General features: G+C 39.9%; 4 protein-coding genes across 5 annotated transcripts in view; all 4 read left to right on the top strand.

Annotated features, from left to right (window-relative positions):
- The window catches only part of LOC306907606 (protocadherin alpha-C2-like), a gene marked incomplete at its 5' end in the record, with an annotated part of 92,730 nt that overhangs the window by 27,822 nt on the left and 42,933 nt on the right, over positions 1–21,975 (top strand). Inside the window, one exon of one of the 2 annotated variants that reach the window (XM_079479821.1) lies at positions 12,571–14,949. The exons of the other annotated variant lie outside the window; for it this stretch is intronic. Coding sequence (XP_079335947.1) covers positions 12,571–14,949 — 2,379 coding nt within the window. Of the gene's footprint in view, positions 1–12,570; positions 14,950–21,975 lie in introns of those variants that run through there. 2 annotated transcript variants of the gene reach the window in all.
- Positions 532–6,043, top strand: LOC306907350 (uncharacterized protein; the record flags this gene model as incomplete). The annotated part of the gene is made up of 2 exons (XM_079479405.1): positions 532–2,943; positions 3,584–6,043. 2 exons carry the CDS (start codon positions 532–534, stop codon positions 6,041–6,043), a joined length of 4,872 nt encoding a protein of 1,623 aa, XP_079335531.1.
- LOC306907349 (protocadherin alpha-8-like) lies at positions 9,173–12,121 on the top strand (the record flags this gene model as incomplete). The annotated part of the gene is made up of 2 exons (XM_079479404.1): positions 9,173–11,522; positions 12,042–12,121. The coding sequence occupies 2 exons, from the start codon at positions 9,173–9,175 to the stop codon at positions 12,119–12,121; spliced, it is 2,430 nt and encodes an 809-aa protein (XP_079335530.1).
- Positions 15,991–21,941, top strand: LOC306907348 (uncharacterized protein; the record flags this gene model as incomplete). Its single annotated transcript, XM_079479403.1, has 3 exons — positions 15,991–18,370; positions 19,373–21,751; positions 21,934–21,941. The coding sequence occupies 3 exons, from the start codon at positions 15,991–15,993 to the stop codon at positions 21,939–21,941; spliced, it is 4,767 nt and encodes a 1,588-aa protein (XP_079335529.1).

The following is a 21,975-nucleotide window of genomic DNA, read 5'->3' as shown; positions in this document are numbered from 1 at the left end:
TTTAAAGACACGCTCTTATAGCGCAATATGCTGCTCATTATTTAATATAAAATCGTATCATCTTTCCTGTAAATGAAGCCGTTTTATTCTGGTATATGATGCTATAAAAATACAACATTTTACTTATGTAATGCAGAAATATTACCAAGTATTTCCTTATATATTTGACACATTTGTTTTGTCTGTTGCGAGGAACTGGTTAGAAATGACAAATAGCTGTAATTTGGCTTCATCCGTTTTTGAATTTTTATTATTTATGAATTGCTTGAAACCAATGCATGAATCCGCGTGGTGTCACTGCAGTCCGTTGAATCCTGGTTTAATTTTGTACGGAAGCCCCTCCTGGTTTTATTTGGGGAGGAGATTTCACAGGGCTTTGTTTCAGAAAGACTTGACGCAAGAGAGTGCGTGGAGGACCCATTTTGTATCTTAAACATGGAATATATTCTGCTATTTATTTTCCCTCGTTAGTAACTTGGAATACCATCTTTTTATGCAATGTCCATTCTACGGGCTTCATCTGATTTTATAATGCTACCGACGTATAGAGGGACATCTATTGTGACCTGTATTCTGTTTGTTCTCTTGGCGTACTGTTTTGGTGCGGTATCAGGACAGCTCTCATATTCGGTACCAGAAGAGGTGAATCCGGGAACAACATTGGGAAATATTGCCAAGGATTTAAATCTAAATGTTCAGGAACTGGAGTCGCGCATGTTTCAGATTGTCACTGGGCCAAAGAAAACATATTTCGAGGTAAATCTAAAAACTGGATTTTTGTATGTATGTGAAAGAATAGACAGAGAGGAGCTCTGTGCCAAATCGCCTAAATGTACAATGAATGTAGAGGCAGTTATTAACAATCCATTGAAGCTTTATCAAATAGAGATCAGTATATCAGACGTCAATGATAATTCTCCGTCTTTCAGTGAGAAATCACAAACGCTAGAAATTGCGGAAAGCACTCTGCCCGGGGTTCGTTTTTCTTTAAATCATGCTACAGATGAAGATGTTGGGAAAAATTCGATAAACGCTTATAAGCTCAACTCAAATGAATATTTTTCTATAGCTGTACACAAAGGAGGTGAACAGAGTGTATCTGCTGAGTTAGTGCTGCAGAAAGCTTTAGACCGAGAGAAACAGTCTGTGATTCAGCTCACACTGACCGCTGTAGACGGAGGAACACCATCGAAAACAGGCACGTCTCTTATAATCATTAAAATTTTAGATATTAATGACAATGTACCCATTTTCGGTAAATCATTGTATAAGACAACCGTTTTTGAAAATGTGGCCATTGGAACAACGATTGTTTTGTTAAATGCGACAGACATTGATGAAGGTCCCAATAGCGAAATTGTTTATTCTTTGCCTAAAAGAGACCAGAGTAAAATCTTGCAGCTTTTTGAAATTGATCCAAATTCAGGTGCAATCATAGTGAAAGGCAACATAGATTTCGAAGAGAACAACGCTTTTGAGATTCGCGCACAGGCCAGTGACAAAGGGCATCCTCCGATGTCCGCGCACTGTAAGGTGCTTGTGGAGGTGCTGGATATCAATGACAATAAACCCGTCATTACTGTGACGTCACTTCTCAGTCCAGTGAAAGAGGACGCGAGGATTGGCACCGCTGTTGCTCTCGTGTCAGTTATTGACGGTGATGGTGGCAAAAACGGCATGGTTAACTGCGCTGTGTCTAACAAAGTGCCCTTTAAACTTGAGACGAATTACAAAAATTATTACTCTCTAGTGGTGGAGGGACATCTGGACAGAGAGAGAGCGCATGAGTACAACGTGACCATCACAGCTACTGATGAAGGGACTCCGCCTCTCTCTAGTACCAGTGTCATTACTGTACACGTTTCTGATGTAAATGACAACGCGCCGCGCTTTCCAGAGCCCGTCATTAATGTTTATGTGAAAGAGAACAGTCAGATCGGAGCTGTTATTCATACAGTATCTGCGTTTGATCCTGATGTAGGTAATAATGCCCGGATCACATATTCATTAGAGAGTTTTAAAAACGGTCAAGTAACATCTATGATCAACATAAACTCTGACAGTGGAGATATACACAGTTTGCAGTCTATTAACTATGAAGAAATTAAAACGTTTCAGTTTAAAGTTCAGGCCACAGACTCTGGTGTTCCTCCGCTCAGCAGTAACGTGACTGTAAATGTTTTTATTCTGGATGAGAACGACAATAGTCCCGCAGTTCTCGCGCCCTATTCCGAGCACGGTTCCGTTAACACCGAGAACATTCCCTATTCTGCCGAGGCGGGTTATTTTGTGGCCAAGATCAGGGCTGTAGATGCAGATTCTGGTTACAATGCGCTGCTGTCTTATCACATCTCTGAGCCCAAAGGAAACAATCTGTTTCGAATCGGAACCAGCAGCGGGGAGATCAGGACTAAGAGAAGAATGAGTGACAATGATTTAAAAACTCACCCGTTGATAATTTTGGTTTCTGATAACGGAGAGCCCTCACTGTCAGCGACTGTGTCTATTGATGTCATGGTTGTTGAAAGCACAAGTGACGTCAAGACTCAGTTCAGACATGTACCTATGAAGGAGGAGAGTTTCTCGGATTTAAATCTGTATTTGCTGATCGCAATTGTGTGTGTATCCGTCATCTTTTTACTGAGCCTCTTCAGTTTGATAGCTGTAAAATGCCACAGGACAGAGGGCAGTTTGGGCAGGTACGGCGCCCCAATGATCACCACCCACCCTGACGGGAGCTGGTCTTACTCCAAATCCACTCAGCAGTATGACGTGTGCTTTAGCTCGGATACACTGAAGAGTGACGTAGTGGTTTTCCCTGCGCAATTTCCGCCTCCAGATGCAGAACTAATCAGTATTAATGGAGGGGACACTTTTAACAGAACACAAACTCTTCCTAATAAAGAAAAGGTAAGCAACTTTAAATTGAACCTTTTTGACCTTGTCATTCTCATTTTGCATTTCTGTCGCCTACTTCTTGAATGAATAGCTTCTCCTCGTGTTGTCTTTAAAGCGATTTTACACAGCAGAAGCGAAGCTGCTGTCCGTGGTGCTGAAATATTTTATTTGTTTTTAAATTATTTGATGCTTCTTTCGGTTTTATTTAATTTATATTTTTAGTTAATTTTGGTTGTACAGATTTGTATTAATATGATTAATTTTTGTTCTGCTAAAATGAATGTGAAAATGTTATTAAAAATACACCTTTAATGTTTATGTAAGAAAAACAGTGCTGGTAGTAAAACAAATTTTTATTAATCATCATATTCAAAGTTTTTATGGTCTTGGACTTTTTTTTGATATTTTAGTTGTATAGTTTTTTAAATAGGGTCGATGTGTTTTCAATTATGATAGATGAATAAATCCGGAAAGTTTTAAATATTATTGTCCACGCTGTGTCACTGGAGACCTGCATATGCTTTTGCTGTGTCTGTGTGTAGCTCCTCCTCTCAGTTGGGATGGATCTACGCCTCGTCACAGGTCTTTGTTCCATAGCTCTATCCGCCAAAGAGTTGTTTCTCTGTGTCTTTGCGAAAACAGCAAACCTGTAATGGAATATACAGATTAAAATTTTCTTCTCTAGACGACAGTTGCATCCGGAGGAAAAATGGACATTACAGAAAACGGTTTTTTTTTTAAATGGATCTCATTTCTAGTCGTATTTATCTGGAATGATGCAAACGGGGACATTGTGTATTCTGTATCTGAGGAGGTGATTGCGGGGACTACGGTAGGACATTTAGCAAAGGATCTAAACTTGAATGTGCAGGACCTTGAGAAGCGGGGATTTCAGATCGTCTCGGGACCGAATGAAAAGTATTTTGATCTTAATGTAAAAAATGGAATTCTTTTTGTTCGAGAAAGAATAGACCGAGAGGAGCTGTGCGGACGGCGCACTAAATGCGCTTTGGAACTGGAAGGCATTGTTAATGCGCCAATGAACATTTACAGATTTGAAGTAATGATTTTAGATGTAAACGACAATGCACCGGCTTTTCGCACGTCAAAACTGTATCTAAATATTTCAGAACTGACGTTTTCTGGACAAAAATTTACTTTACCTAGTGCGTTTGACGCAGATGTGGGCAGTAATTCGGTAAAGAGCTACAAGCTGAGCACGAATGAACATTTCTCTCTGGATGTTCAGAGCGCAGGAGAGCAGAGTGTATCATCTGAGTTAGTGCTACAGAAAGCTTTAGACAGAGAGAAACAGCCTGTGATCCAGCTCACACTGACCGCTGTAGACGGTGGAAAACCTCCAAAGTCTGGAACGACACAGATAATCATTAATGTCATAGATGTAAACGATAATATTCCTGTTTTTGATAAACAATTATATAAAGCTCGAATACAAGAAAATACACATGCCGGTGCTTCCGTCATTACAGTCCACGCAAAAGATGCAGACGAAGGTGTAAATGGAGAAGTCGTGTACTCGTTAATAAATCACGATAATGACAACAGTGTAAACGCATTTTCTATTGATCCAGTTTCTGGTGAAATTACAATCAAGGATCATTTAGACTATGAAACAACTGCTGCCGTTGAGATTCGTGTTCAGGCCGAGGATAGAGGGCAAAATCCACGAGCATCACATTGCAAAGTGTTAATTGAAGTAATTGATGTAAATGATGAAGTGCCAGAAATAAGCGTTACATCTTTTGTAAATGAACTGAGAGAGGATTCGTCTCCGGGAACAATGGTGGGATTAATAACAGTGAAAGATGGTGACGCTGGTAAAAACGGTGCCGTGCAGCTCAAACTAAAAGACTCGCAGCAATTTAGATTAGAGAATACATATAAAAATAGATACTCGTTGGTTGTTAACGGTCCGATTGACAGAGAGAGCACGCAAGAGTTTAACGTTACTATTACAGCTACCGATGAAGGGACTCCGCCTCTCTCTAGTACCAGTATCATTACTGTACACGTTTCTGATGTGAATGATAACGCGCCGCGCTTTCCAGAGCCCGTCATTAATGTTTATGTGAAAGAAAACAGTCAGATCGGAGCTGTTATTCATACAGTATCTGCATTTGATCCCGATGTCGGTGATAATGCCCGGATCACATATTCATTATTAGAGAGTATTAAAAACGGTCCAGTAACATCCATGATCAACATAAACTCTGACAGTGGAGATATACACAGTTTGCTGTATTTTAACTATGAGGAGATTAAAACGTTTCAGTTTAAAGTTCAGGCCACGGACTCTGGTGTTCCTCCGCTCAGCAGTAACGTGACTGTAAATGTTTTTATTCTGGATGAGAACGACAATAGTCCCTCAGTTCTCGCGCCCTATTCCGAGCACGGTTCCGTTAACACCGAGAACATTCCCTATTCTGCTGAGGCGGGTTACTTTGTGGCGAAGATCAGGGCTGTAGATGCGGATTCTGGTTACAATGCGCTGCTGTCTTATCACATCTCTGAGCCCAAAGGAAACAATCTGTTTCGAGTCGGAACCAGCAGCGGGGAGATCAGGACTAAGAGAAGAATGAGTGACAATGATTTGAAAACTCACCCTTTGGTAATTTTTGTTTCTGATAACGGAGAGCCCTCACTGTCAGCGACTGTGTCTATTGATGTTGTGGTTGTTGAAAGCACAAGTGATGTTAAGAATCAGTTCAGACATGTACCTATGAAGGAGGAGAGTTTCTCGGATTTAAATCTGTATTTGCTGATCGCCATTGTGTGTGTGTCCGTCATCTTTTTACTGAGCCTCATCAGTTTGATAGCTGTGAAATGCCACAGGACAGAGGGCAGTTTGGGCAGGTACAGCGCCCCAATGATCACCACCCACCCTGACGGGAGCTGGTCTTACTCCAAATCCACTCAGCAGTATGACGTGTGCTTTAGCTCGGATACATTAAAGAGTGACGTAGTGGTTTTCCCAGCGCCCTTTCCGCCCGTAGAAGCAGAACTGGTCAGTATTAATGGAGGAGACACTTTTACCAGAACGCAAACACTTCCTACTAAAGAGAAGGTAAGACAAATAAATACATTAATTGGTTGTTTTTATGAATTATCTATATGTTCCTCCTAGTTATTCCAGGTTGAAGTAGCGTCATCTTTTTGGCTTCCATTACATTATGTTGGATGATGTGAAAGCGTTAGATTAATGTGGCCGGGTTTGTAATTACTTGGTTAATAAAGACAAAACACTGACTACACATTAACTGGGGTTCTTTTATTCCCGACTACACCCGAAAGGGATTCAGCATTAAAGATGAATTAGTCAGATTTAGAAGAAACTATACCCAATTATGGACATTAAATTCAGAATCAGTAAATTGGTACACCAAGTACCAAGGAAAAGAAACAAAACAACAACAGAAAACAAGTCTGCCTGTTCAGTGGTGAAACAAGAAAAGTTATTTTAAACCACCCCAAATAAACAACGGTAGTGACTATAGAGAAAGGGGAAACAGAAAAATATACATCATGGAACATTAAATGCTTACAATTGCAACACATATACACACATGCTACACTATTGCTTACATATTTCAGGTCAAAAGCATTCACAAATACACATTGAACACAGTTCAATTTCGTTAAAACCAACAGATATATAAAACAAAGAAACATATCACAACTCACATTGCGGCCCTCTCCCAAACCCGAGTGCTCACATGGACCGCAGCTCACGTGCGAGTAAATGTGCTTCACCTCTCCCCTCTAATACAACACGAGAGTGTAATTAAGTAACTTTTTGCAACTTTAAATGAACACAGACTACATATGAGTTACACCATTATATATATATTTTTAACCGTAAACTGAAATAAACACTCACGCTCTTAACTTCAGACGCCTCTGAAGAGCACACTTAATGTGAAGACATCGCACACGAACTAATGAGAAAGCTGAACGGACGTGCAAAATATTCAACCATCCACTGACCAAACCCTTAAGGCTGCAATCAATAAACACTCATAAGTTGATATGTATCACTGTTTTAATGTCTTATGAACTTTATCAACGTCTTCTCTCACCAAATCAGGCCCGTGCGCTTCCCAGCTTCTCACACTCTCGCACTCACACTTTTTGCGCTTTCTCCCTCTCTCGCACACACAGAGATAATCAATTAAAGGAGCCGAAACACATTTCCACAGTGAGCAGTAAGTGCACGTTTCACTTATTATCTTCACCTGCCCAGGGAATTAAAAGCAGGTAGGCCTACCTATACAGCGTGGGGGCTCTTACTTTCACCCGGTTACATTAATAAAAACTGTTTAGCAGTATAGTATTTGGTTAAGAGCAGTGGCGGCTGGTGAAAAATATTCTCGGTGGGGCTGTGCCATACTTTTTTGTTTCCGTAACCATCGCAATAAAATTTAACACAAACTGCAGGACAGCAGTGCTCAGTGAAATAGTCAGTAATTATTTAATGCCAATATTAAAAAGTTGAGGCATTCGTACACAAAAACATAAACATCATGATGCACAAACACAAGCCTTTTATTTGCATTTAAACTGAACTTGTAAACAATTGACTATTTCTACATATAAGTAACATCTTTTGGAAAGGCTGTTGGTGCCATTGGTAGTAAATAGGCAACACAATATGCATGCTGTCAGAACAGAGTGGAAAGTGGACAATAACATTAAATTATTATAAAGTTTATAGGAATTCTTACACTGTATAAAGGATGTATAATATAGAAATGGATATCAAGTGGCTGAACTCAAACCTTTGACTGGAAGAATAGCATAAAGTATTTTATGATCAAACTAAATGTAACTAATTGTTAATGTGCTCCAGAACTGCAACAATTAATTGATACAAAACATATATACAGTAATATTAGCAAACACACTATTAACATTTTTTAGAGTACCATATATAACTGAATGATTTTTATGCTAAGGTCAACTATATACAAAGAAACGTGTGTGTGTGTGTGTGTGTGTGAAGCTACGGGAGAAGCCGCGCATATACTGCTTCCCTTTTTCGCTAGCCTGCTGTTTGATTGAGAGGTCAGGTTGATCTGGGCCCAGCTCTTTCACCCGAACTTTCTCCGACAAAGTTCTCCTCTCAAACGGATCTTGGAGGAGAGATTTCACCGAGTTAGGGTTGGGTCTTGGAGGAGTAACGTCCGCGCTCGCCATTGTCGTTTAGTAAAAATGGCGCCCCTAGAGCCCAGTCCTTATTTTATCAGGGCTTGGGGCGATAAAATGATCGCCCTTCTTGGATTCTATTTAAGAACGCTGATTGGCTAAATTTTATGTCATACATTCATATCTTAAATTAGCAATTGGCTTAACTGCTACATAGACCCGCCTCCTTGGGGCGCTTTCTCTATCGCCCCAGAGCTGATGAAGCGGTCAGACAGGCAGAGGAAAGGTTGCAAATATGATTTTGTATCATATTTTACATGTATTACTGGGTGCATTCCATATTTAAAACACACAAATATTGACATACTGATGTTTTTCTCATTATTATTACTATTTTTGTTTTAATTGTTTTAATTTTTTTTTTTGTGGCTTAAGGGGGGCGGCGCCCTAGCGCCCTCTATTGGCCGGCCGCCACTGGTTAAGAGTGCGTGGGTGACATCCTGTGTGTTTTTTATCTGAAATTTAATTTGTTATACTGTTTCGTGGCAAAACGTTCTTGTGGGGAATAATATGAGTTTTTGTTCTGTTTATGGTACACGTATGGGAAGTTAGTGTAATTATGATTATATATATTTTTTCGGAGGTAATCGGTCTTTGCAAGTTTTTAAGTGCACACTACTACACATGAGATAAAAATGTTCTCTAGAATATCAAATCCACTATTGTATTGTGCTGTTGTATAAAGTATAAAAACATAAAGAATTGCACAGTATATATCTAAGTTGTTAGTGCGTTCTTACTTGTCACCTTTTTCATTTTTAACGTTATCTGTAAAATACAATTTATTGACGTTACCTTTCTAAAGCATTTTATGTTTTTTTACACTTAATAGCTTCTTAGTGCGTCCGCATGGTGTCGTCAGAGACCGAGATTATTACCTTAAGGGAGGTTCAGTTTATCACGTGGGCCTTTTGTTCGTCAGAGGCAACATTGCTTTCTCCGTTTTTGTAAGAGCTTCAAGGAATAACGACGTTGTGCGTGTTGGACGTATGGATCAAACGGATTTATTGATAATATTATGAAAATGTCAAAAGAAGGATTTACGTCATGGATGTACTATTTACTTTTACCGTTCTTCATTTGGAATAATGCTAAAGGGCAGATTGTCTATTCTGTGACGGAGGAGGCAGATCCTGGAACCACAGTAGGAAATTTCGCAAAGGATTTAAACCTGAATATTCCAGAATTGCAGGTTCGAGGATTTCAGATCGTTGGAGGACCAAATAAGAGGTATTTCGGTGTCAATTTAAAAGCTGGCATTCTCGTCGTCAGAGAGAGAATAGACAGGGAGCAGCTATGCGGAAAGAGCAGCAAATGCGCTTTGGAATTAGAAGCTGTTGTAAATTCCCCTTTAAACATATATAGGCTAGAAGTGAATGTTTTAGACATCAACGATAATGTTCCTAGTTTTAAGTCTCCCAAAACAGAACTCAATATCGCAGAGTCTGCTTTTCCTGGAGAGAGATTTACTGTACCGAGCGCGTTTGACGCAGATTTTGGGAGTAATTCGGTAAAAAGCTACAAGCTGAGCCCGAATGAACATTTCTCTCTGGATGTTCAGAGCGGATCAGAACACAGTGTATCTGCGGAGTTAGTGTTGCAGAAAGCTTTAGACCGAGAGAAACAGCCTGTGATCCAGCTCACACTGACTGCTGTAGACGGAGGAAAACCTCCAAGATCAGGGACATCTGAAATTATTATTAATGTTGAGGATGTGAATGATAATATCCCCGTGTTTGCCCACTCTCTTTACAAAGCACGAATTACTGAAAATGCGCCCCTCGGTACGTCTGTTGTTACAGTCCAGGCTAGTGATTTTGACGAAGGGTTAAACGGAGAAATAATGTATTCGTTTATAAGTCACGATGATGACATTATCGAAGATGCTTTTACCATTGATTCTGTTAGTGGGCTAATCTCTGTTAAAGGAAATATTGATTACGAAACAAACAATGCCGCAGAAATCCGCGTCCAAGCGAAAGATAAAGGCCAAAAACCTAGAGCGGCTCATTGTAAAGTTTTAGTAGAAATTATTGACGTTAATGATAACGTACCCGAAATATCCGTAACATCTCTCGCTGAAACAGTAAGAGAAGATGCCACTGCAGGGACAATGGTGGGATTGATAACTGTTAAAGATCGTGATGTAGGAAAGAATGGAGCTGTTGCCCTAAAAATACGCGATTTTGCTCCATTTCGTATACAGAACACCTACAAGAATAAATATTCTCTTGTGGTATACGGTCCGCTAGACAGAGAGAGCGCATCTGAGTATAATGTGACAATTACAGCAACTGATGAAGGGACTCCGCCTCTCTCTAGTACCAGTATCATTACTGTAAATGTTTCTGATGTAAATGATAACGCGCCGCGCTTTCCAGATCCCGTCATTAATGTTTATGTGAAAGAGAACAGTCAGATCGGAGCTGTTATTCATACAGTATCTGCGTTTGATCCTGATGTCGGTGATAATGCCCGGATCACATATTCATTAGAGAGTTTTAAAAACGGTCCAGTAACATCTATGATCAACATAAACTCTGACAGTGGAGATATACACAGTTTACAGTCTTTTAACTATGAGGAGATTAAAACGTTTCAGTTTAAAGTTCAGGCCACAGACTCTGGTGTTCCTCCGCTCAGCAGTAACGTGACTGTAAATGTTTTTATTCTGGATGAGAACGACAATAGTCCCGCAGTTCTTGCGCCCTATTCCGAGCACGGTTCCGTTAACACCGAGAACATTCCCTATTCTGCCGAGGGGGGTTATTTTGTGGCCAAGATCAGGGCTGTAGATGCAGATTCTGGTTACAATGCGCTGCTGTCTTATCACATTTCTGAGCCCAAAGGAAACAATCTGTTTCGAATCGGAACCAGCAGCGGGGAGATCAGGACTAAGAGGAGAATGAGTGACAATGATTTGAAAACTCACCCGTTGATCATTTTGGTTTCTGATAACGGAGAGCCCTCACTGTCAGCGACTGTGTCTATTGATGCCATAGTTGTTGAGAACACAGGTGACGTCAAGACTCAGTTCAGACATGTACCTATGAAGGAGGAGAGTTTCTCGGATTTAAATCTGTATTTGCTGATTGCAATTGTGTGTGTATCCGTCATCTTTTTACTGAGCCTCATCAGTTTAATAGCTGTAAAATGCCACAGGACAGAGGGCAGTTTGGGCAGGTACAGCGCCCCAATGATCACCACCCACCCTGACGGGAGCTGGTCTTACTCCAAATCCACTCAACAGTATGACGTGTGCTTTAGCTCGGATACACTGAAGAGTGACGTAGTGGTTTTCCCTGCGCCATTTCCGCCCGTAGATGGAGAGCTGATCAGTATTAATGGAGGAGACACTTTCACCACAACGCAAACACTTCCTACTAAAGAGAAGGTAAGGCGTTTTGGATTCGTTGTGTTGTTCGACTATTGGCCTTCAAATTTTAAATTATTGATCTTAAATTGCGGTGACACAATAGCTAGTGTTGGACTAGCTCAACACTATTTAGTCTTCTTAAAAATCGATTTTACACAACAGAAATGTGTTCTTGCTGTCCGTGGTGCTGAACACGTTGACAATTTGTTTCTGATTTAGAGTTCATTAATACTGGCTTTCTGTTTTATTTTATTTACCCTTTTGAATATTAATTAGTTTTACAGTATTGTAATGATGGGGTTTGTTTGTGTTTAGTTAAAACCAAGGTACATTTTTTAGAGTTAGATCACTTGAATTCGTTGTTGTGTTTATTTCTTAATCTGGATGTTGTGTGGAATTTTTCAAAACGCAAGTTAGACTTTTTACACATGATATTTAATGAGCCACTTTGGTTTTATTCGAGATATTTATTATCAATATTGATGCATTTTGATAATTGTTTAAACAGGTTTCTGTAATTCTGTTTATATTTTTGTTTTGACAGTTTCGTTTTTTGTGGTTCGTGCACTCTCAGAAAAAAAGATACAAAAGCTGTTACTGGAGTGGTACCCTTTCAAAAAGTAAACTTTTGCACCCAACAAATACACAACAGTACCTCAAAGTTAGTTATTGGTACTTAAATTGTAAATATAAACTAAGTTTTAAGGGGTACCGCCAAAGGGACACCTTAAATACATTTTGACAATTTTTTTTCGAACAGTACAATATTAAAGATAGCATACAGATCTTTTGAGGCCGTCGTAATGTGAAAATATATTTAGATTTACAGTTAAAAACATTTTCTGTTTCACTCAAGCTTTATCCACAAGGTGTCATCAGCTACCCGCGTTAAAATGTCTTTCTCTTCTCGCGGTGACTCCTCCTGTTTTGGGGCAGGGCGTTTGAGCTCGCTTGGGCTTTGTTCGTTGGACTCCACAATAGATAATTTGTGATCAGCTGTTTAGCACACGGTTGATTTTACAAAGATGTGGGACATTATTTGACTTGTCTTGTGGATGTGTTACGAATGGATTATGGCAAATTCGCTAAAACAACGGAATCTATTGTGGATTTATCTGACAACACTTTATTGTCTATTAAGGATATCATGTGGACAGATTGTGTTTTCTGTCTCGGAAGAAGCGAATGCTGGGACTGCTGTCGGGAATTTAGTCAAAGATTTAAACCTTAATTTACATGATCTGGAGCACCGTGGATTTCAAATTGCTTCGGGTCCCAACCAAAGGTATTTCGATGTAAATATGAAAACGGGTGTCCTTAAAATGAAAGAAAAAATAGACCGAGAGCAGCTGTGCGTACGGAGCTTGAAATGTGTTTTAGAATTGGAGGCCATTGTAAATTCGCCATTAAATATGTACCGATTTGAAGTTAATGTATTGGATATAAACGACAATTCACCAATTTTTCAAACTTCATCTTTACAATTAAATATTACAGAGGCGGCATTTATAGGGGAAAGATACTCTTTACCCGGTGCGTTTGACGCAGATGTGGGAAGTAATTCGGTGAAAAGCTACAAGCTGAGCCTGAATGAACATTTCTCTCTGGATGTTCAGAGCGGAGGTGAACAAAGTGTATCATCTGAGTTAGTGTTGCAGAAAGCTTTAGACCGAGAAAAACAGCCTGTGATCCAGCTCACACTGACCGCTGTAGACGGAGGAAAACCTCCAAGATCAGGGACAATAAATATTATCGTTAATGTCGTAGATGTTAATGACAATATTCCCGTGTTCACAAAGTCGCTTTATAAAGCTCAAATTCCCGAAAATGCTCCAATTGGCACGTCGGTCGTTACTGTACATGCGCGTGATGCAGACGAAGGAGTAAATGGGGCTGTAGTTTATTCCTTTGTTAACCATGTTAATGATGGAAATGTCGAGTCTTTCGCTATTAATGAAGTGTCTGGTGAAATAACAGTCCGCGGTATTTTAGACCAGGAGACAAACAACGCTATTGAAATTCGTGTGCAAGCAAAAGACAAAGGCTCATCTCCAAGAGTAGCTCAGTGTAAAGTATTGATTGAAATAATGGACGTTAACGACAACGTTCCTAAAATATTTGTTACTTCTCTTGTTAATGTGGTTAAGGAGGGTTCACCAAGGGGGACAATGGTCGGGCTGATTACAGTTAAAGATAACGATTCTGGTAAAAACGGAGCAGTAAATTTGAAAATAATTGATTCTCTTCCGTTTTCAATACAGAACACGTATAAAAACAAATATTCTCTACTTGTAGATGGTCATCTGGACAGAGAGATTGTGTCTATATACAATGTGACCATCACAGCAACTGATGAAGGGACTCCGCCTCTCTCTAGTACCAGTATCATTACTGTACACGTTTCTGATGTGAATGATAACGCACCGCGCTTTCCAGAGCCCGTCATTAATGTTTATGTGAAAGAGAACAGTCAGATCGGAGCTGTTATTCATACAGTATCTGCGCTTGATCCTGATGTCGAGGATAATGCCCGGATCACATATTCATTATTAGAGAGTATTAAAAACGGTCCAGTAACATCTATGATCAACATAAACTCTGACAGTGGAGATATACACAGTTTACAGTCTTTTAACTATGAGGAGATTAAAACATTTCAGTTTAAAGTTCAGGCCACAGACTCTGGTGTTCCTCCGCTCAGCAGTAACGTGACTGTAAATGTTTTTATTCTGGATGAGAACGACAATAGTCCTGCAGTCCTCGCGCCCTATTCCGAGCATAATTCCGTTAACACCGAGAACATTCCCTATTCTGCTGAGGCGGGTTATTTTGTGGCCAAGATCAGGGCTGTAGATGCAGATTATGGTTACAATGCGCTGCTGTCTTATCACATCTCTGAGCCCAAAGGAAACAATCTGTTTCGAATCGGAACCAGCAGCGGGGAGATCAGGACTAAGAGAAGAATGATTGACAATGATTTGAAAAGTCACCCTTTGGTCATTTTGGTTTCTGATAACGGAGAGCCCTCACTGTCAGCTACTGTGTCTATTGATGTTGTGGTTGTTGAGATCACCGGTGACGTCAAGACTCAGTTCAGAAATGTACCTATGAAGGAGGAGAGTTTCTCGGATTTAAATCTGTATTTGCTGGTCGCCATTGTGTGTGTATCAGTCATCTTTTTACTGAGCCTCATCAGTTTGATAGCAGTAAAATGCCACAGGACAGAGGGCAGTTTGGGCAGGTACAACGCCCCAATGATAACCACCCACCCTGACGGGAGCTGGTCTTACTCCAAATCCACTCAACAGTATGACGTGTGCTTTAGCTCCGATACACTAAAGAGTGACGTAGTGGTATTTCCTGCGCCATTTCCGCCTGCAGATGCAGAACTTTTCAGTATCAATGAAGGAGACACTTTTACCAGAACACAAACACTTCCTAATAAAGAAAAGGTAAGCTATTTCTTTTTTGACCTTTTTGACCTTGTCATTCTCATTTTGCATTTCTGTCTCCTACTTCTTGAATGAATAGCTTCTCCTCGTGTTGTCTTTAAAGCGATTTTACACAGCAGAAGCGCTGCTGCTGTCCGTGGTGCTGAAATACATTTTATTTGCTTTTAAATTATTTCATGCCGTTTTCGGTTTTATTTTGTTTATATTTTATGCTAATTTTAGTTGTGAGATTTGTATTTATATGATTTTCTTTGTTCTGCTACAATTAAGTTCGCAGTTTACACATTTTAAGCTCTGTTTTTAATGTGTTGGATTGGTAATCAAATTAGATCAATCTTTGTCTTTAGAAGTTTTTGCTTACTGGTTCATTGTTTATTTAAAACCACAAACGCTACTGTTACAGCAGGCGATAAGATGTATTTTCCATCAGATAGTAAATACAGATGTTGGAAAATATGAGTACTTTTAAGCTTAATTTAAATGAAAATTTTCCTTTCCCTCTCTGAAAAGGAGGCAAAAATATAGTGTTCTCACTGATTGAGGGCTCTAGAAATCTTTGGACAGAATGAAAACCTCCTATTTAGCTCGCAATTACCATTGTAGCAGACGGAGATACTCCTCCTCAAACAACATTGCTTTTCTTATTATGAGGTTTTACTGATTGATGGTAATATAATTTTTTGGGATAATCAGCATATTAATAGTTTGTGTGGTCTTGGAAAGTTTTTTTTTGTTATTTTAGTTGTATAGTTTTTTTAATAGGGTCGATGTGTTTTCAATTATGATAGATGAATAAATCCGCAAAGTTTTAAATATTATTGTCCACGCTGTGTCACTGGAGACCTGCATATGCTTTTGCTGTGTCTGTGTGTAGCTCCTCCTCTCAGTTGGGATGGATCTACGCCTCGTCACAGGTCTTTGTTCCATAGCTCTATCCGCCAAAGAGTTGTTTCTCTGTGTCTTTGTGAAAACAGCAAACCTGTAATGGAATATACAGATTATAATTTTCTTCTCTAGACGACAGTTGCATCCGGAGGAAAAATGGACATTACAGAAAACGGTTGTTTTTTTAAATGGATCTCATTTCTAGTCGTATTTATCTGGAATGATGCAAACGGGGACATTGTGTATTCTGTATCTGAGGAGGTGATTGCGGGGACTACGGTAGGACATTTAGCAAAGGATCTAAACTTGAATGTGCAGGACCTTGAGAAGCGGGGATTTCAGATCGTCTCGGGACCGAATGAAAAGTATTTTGATCTTAATGTAAAAAATGGAATTCTTTTTGTTCGAGAAAGAATAGACCGAGAGGAGCTGTGCGGACGGCGCACTAAATGCGCTTTGGAACTGGAAGGCATTGTTAATGCGCCAATGAACATTTACAGATTTGAAGTAATGATTTTAGATGTAAACGACAATGCACCAGTTTTTCGCACGTCAAAACTGTATCTAAATATTTCAGAACAGACATTTTCTGGACAGAAATTTACGCTACCAACTGCGTTTGACGCAGATGTGGGCAGTAATTCGGTTAAGAGCTACAAGCTGAGCACGAATGAACATTTCTCTCTGGATGTTCAGAGCGCAGGAGAGCAGAGTGTATCATCTGAGTTAGTGCTACAGAAAGCTTTAGACAGAGAGAAACAGCCTGTGATCCAGCTCACACTGACCGCTGTAGACGGTGGAAAACCTCCAAGATCAGGGACAATAAATATAATCATTAATGTCATAGATGTAAACGATAATATTCCTGTTTTTGATAAACAATTATATAAAGCTCGAATACAAGAAAATACACATGCCGGTGCTTCCGTCATTACAGTCCACGCAAAAGATGCAGACGAAGGTGTAAATGGAGAAGTCGTGTACTCGTTAATAAATCACGATAATGACAACAGTGTAAACGCATTTTCTATTGATCCAGTTACTGGTGAAATTACAATCAAGGATCATTTAGACTATGAAACAACTGCTGCCGTTGAGATTCGTGTTCAGGCCGAGGATAGAGGGCCAAATCCACGAGCATCACATTGTAAAGTGTTAATTGAAGTAATAGATGTAAACGATGAAGTGCCAGAAATAAGCGTTACATCTTTTGTAAATGAACTGAGAGAGGATTCGTCTCCGGGAACAATGGTGGGATTAATAACAGTGAAAGATGGTGACGCTGGTAAAAACGGTGCCGTGCAGCTCAAACTAAAAGACTCGCAGCAATTTAGATTAGAGAATACATATAAAAATAGATACTCGTTGGTTGTTAACGGTCCAATTGACAGAGAGAGCACGCAAGAGTTTAACGTTACTATTACAGCTACCGATGAAGGGACTCCGCCTCTCTCTAGTACCAGTATCATTACTGTACACGTTTCTGATGTGAATGATAACGCGCCGCGCTTTCCAGATCCCGTCATTAATGTTTATGTGAAAGAGAACAGTCAGATCGGAGCTGTTATTCATACAGTATCTGCATTTGATCCCGATGTAGGCGACAATGCCCGGATCACATATTCAATAGTAGAAAGCTCTAAAAGCAGCAAAATAACATCCATGATCAACATAAACTCTGACAGTGGAGATATACACAGTTTACAGTCTTTTAACTATGAGGAGATTAAAACCTTTCAGTTTAAAGTTCAGGCCACAGACTCTGGTGTTCCTCCGCTCAGCAGTAACGTGACTGTAAATGTTTTTATTCTGGATGAGAACGACAATAGTCCCGCAGTTCTTGCGCCCTATTCCGAGCACGGTTCCGTTAACACCGAGAACATTCCCTATTCTGCCGAGGCGGGTTACTTTGTGGCCAAGATCAGGGCTGTAGATGCAGATTCTGGTTACAATGCGCTGCTGTCTTATCACATCTCTGAGCCCAAAGGAAACAATCTGTTTCGAGTCGGAACCAGCAGCGGGGAGATCAGGACTAAGAGGAGAATGAGTGACAATGATTTAAAAACTCACCCGTTGATCATTTTGGTTTCTGATAACGGAGAGCCCTCACTGTCAGCGACTGTGTCTATTGATGCCATAGTTGTTGAGAACACAGGTGACGTCAAGACTCAGTTCAGACATGTACCTATGAAGGAGGAGAGTTTCTCGGATTTAAATCTGTATTTGCTGATCGCCATTGTGTGTGTCTCCGTCATCTTTTTACTGAGCCTCATCAGTTTAATAGCTGTAAAATGCCACAGGACAGAGGGCAGTTTGGGCAGGTACAGCGCCCCAATGATAAACACCCACCCTGACGGGAGCTGGTCTTACTCCAAATCCACTCAACAGTATGACGTGTGCTTTAGCTCGGATACACTGAAGAGTGACGTAGTGGTTTTCCCTGCGCCATTTCCGCATGTAGATGCGGAGCTGATCAGTATTAATGGAGGAGACACTTTTACCCGAACGCAAACACTTCCTAATACAGAAAAGGTAAGACAAATAAATACATGAATTGTGTGTTTTTATATATTAACAATATTTGAAGGATCTGGTTCCAAAATGAGATAACTGCTTTTTAATTTTCACAAATCATGTTTTTTTATTGTGCAATCCGAATAATATCAATCAAACCGCAGCTGGCGTGTTTTGATAAAAAAATATTTTTGAAAACATTTAAGCACGAAGTTATCTCGTTTTGGGAGCAAACTCTTAATTTTCTCCTAGTTATTGGAAGATCAAGTAGCGTCATCTTTTTGGTGTCCGTTACATTACATCGTTAGCATGTAATGTAATACAAACTGTTTAACAGCATAGTGTTTTGTTTAGAGTGCGTGTGAGACATCATGTTTGTATTTGATCTGAAATTTAATTTGTTTAACTTTCGTGGCAAACTTTCTTGTGGGACATAATATAATTTTTGTTTTGTTCATGGTTCAGGGAAGTTAATGTAATTAATCCCAAGTAATATGTCTTATCAAATGCTGTATATATATATTTTTTTTTAGTGGCAATTTTTTGTATTATTAGTCTTCCATTTATTTCAGTCTATTCCATTTTTTACGTGCACATGACTACAAATGAGAAATATTCAATTTCAAATCCACTATTGTATTGTGATGTTGTATCAAAACATTACACATTATACATCTAAGTTGTTAGTGCGTTCTAACGTTATACTTGTAACATTTTTTAACGTTATTTGTAAAATATTATTTATTGACCTTACCTTTCTAAAGGCATTCCAATTAAAATTATTTTTTACATTTAATAGCCTGTTAATATGTCCGCATGGTGTCATAAGAGACCGACATTCTTACCTCGGGAACGGGGCTTTTCCTCGGTTAAGGGAGGTTCAGTTTATCACGTGGGCCTTTTGTTCGTCACAGGCCACATTGCTTTCTCCGTTTTTGTAAGAGACTCACGGAATTACGACGTTGTGCGTGTTTATCGAATGGATCAAACGGATGTATTTAAATAAATATGAAAATGTCAAAAGAAGGATTTACGTCGTGGATTTATTTACTTTTAACGTTCTTCATTTGGAATAATGCTAAAGGGCAGATTGTCTTTTCTGTGACGGAGGAGGCAGATCCTGGAACCACAGTAGGAAATTTCGCAAAGGATTTAAACCTGAATATTCCAGAATTGCAGGTTCGAGGATTTCAGATCGTTGAAGGACCAAATAAGAGGTATTTCGGTGTCAATATAAAAGCTGGCATTCTCGTCGTCAGAGAGAGAATAGACAGGGAACAGCTATGCGGAAAGAGCAGCAAATGCTCTTTGGAATTGGAAGCTGTTGTAAATTCCCCTTTAAACATATATAGGCTGGAAGTGAATGTTTTAGACATCAACGATAACGTTCCTAGTTTTAAGTCTCCCAAAACAGAACTCAATATCGTAGAGTCTGCTTTTCCTGGAGAGAGATTTACTGTACCGAGCGCGTTTGACGCAGATGTTGGGAGTAATTCGATAAAAAGCTACAAGCTGAGCCCGAATGAACATTTCTCTCTGGATGTTCAGAGCGGATCAGAACACAGTGTATCTGCGGAGTTAGTGTTGCAGAAAGCTTTAGACCGAGAGAAACAGCCTGTGATCCAGCTCACACTGACCGCTGTAGACGGAGGAAAACCTCCCAAATCAGGGACATCTGAAATTATGATTAATGTTAAGGATGTGAATGATAATATCCCCGTGTTTGCTCACTCTCTTTACAAAGCACGAATTACTGAAAATGCGCCCCTCGGTACATCTGTTGTTACAGTCCAGGCTAGTGATTCTGACGAAGGTATAAACGGACAAATAATGTATTCGTTTATAAGTCACGACGATAGCGATATCGCGAACGCTTTTACAATTGATTCCGTTAGTGGGCTAATTTCTGTTAAAGGAATCATCGATTATGAGAAAAGCATCGCCATGGAAATACGCGTCCAGGCAAAAGATAAAGGTCATAATCCAAGAGCGGCTCGTTGTAAAGTTTTAGTGGAAGTTATGGATGTAAATGATAACGTACCTGAAATTTCCGTAACATCTCTCGCTGAAACGGTGAGAGAAGACGCTACTGTAGGTACAATGGTGGGATTGATAACTGTTAAAGATGGAGATGCAGGTAAAAATGGGGCTGTTGCTCTTAAAATACGCGATTTTGTTCCATTTCGTATACAGAACACCTACAAGAATAAATATTCTCTTGTTGTAGACGGTGAATTAGACAGAGAAAGCAACTCTGGGTATAACGTTACTATCACAGCAACTGATGAAGGGACTCCGCCTCTCTCTAGTACCAGTGTCATTACTGTACACGTTTCTGATGTGAATGATAACGCACCGCGCTTTCCAGAGCCCGTCATTAATGTTTATGTGAAAGAGAACAGTCAGATCGGAGCTGTTATTCATACAGTATCTGCGCTTGATCCTGATGTAGGTGATAATGCCCGGATCACATATTCATTAGAGAGTTTTAAAAACGGTCCAGTAACATCTATGATCAACATAAACTCTGACAGTGGAGATATACACAGTTTACAGTCTTTTAATTATGAGGAGATTAAAACATTTCAGTTTAAAGTTCAGGCCACAGACTCTGGTGTTCCTCCGCTCAGCAGTAACGTAACTGTAAATGTTTTTATTCTGGATGAGAACGACAATAGTCCCGCAGTTCTCGCGCCCTATTCCGAGCACGGTTCCGTTAACACCGAGAACATTCCCTATTCTGCTGAGGCGGGTTACTTTGTGGCCAAGATCAGGGCTGTAGATGCGGATTCTGGTTACAATGCGCTGCTGTCTTATCACATCTCTGAGCCCAAAGGAAACAATCTGTTTCGAGTCGGAACCAGCAGTGGAGAGATCAGGACTAAGAGAAGAATGAGTGACAATGATTTGAAAACTCACCCGTTGATCATTTTGGTTTCTGATAACGGAGAGCCCTCACTGTCAGCGACTGTCTCTATTGATATAGTGGTTGTTGAGATCACCGGTGACGCAAAGACTCAGTTCAGACATGTACCTATCAAGGAGGAGAGTTTCTCGGATTTAAATCTGTATTTGCTGATCGCCATTGTGTGTGTGTCCGTCATCTTTTTACTGAGCCTCATCAGTTTAATAGCTGTAAAATGCCACAGGACAGAGGGCAGTTTGGGCAGGTACAGCACCCCAATGATCACCACCCATCCTGACGGGAGCTGGTCTTACTCCAAATCCACTCAACAGTATGACGTGTGCTTTAGCTCGGATACACTGAAGAGTGACGTAGTGGTTTTCCCTGCGCCATTTCCGCCTGTAGATGCGGAACTGATCAGTATCAATGGAGGAGACACTTTCACAACATCGCAAACACTTCCTAGTAAAGAGAAGGTAAGACATTTTGGACTCTTTAGTTTGTTTGACACTTGGCCTTTGCCATTAAAGCCCAATAATGCGAAATGTAGTGACACTATAGCTAGGTTTGGACTAGCTCGTACTTTTATGTCAGCATGTCCTCCTCAAATGGATTTTACCCAACATAAATGTTGTTGCTGTCCGTGGTGCTGAACATGTGATCATTTGTTTGTTTTACAGTTTTGTGATAGTAGAGTCTGTTTGTTCTCAGTTAACAGTTAA

Source organism: Barbatula barbatula (genome assembly GCF_947034865.1).
Source record: "Barbatula barbatula genome assembly, chromosome: 18".
Lineage (NCBI taxonomy): Eukaryota > Metazoa > Chordata > Actinopteri > Cypriniformes > Nemacheilidae > Barbatula > Barbatula barbatula.
Note: the sequence above shows the minus strand (reverse complement) of the source record. Positions and strands in the feature narration are given on the sequence as shown.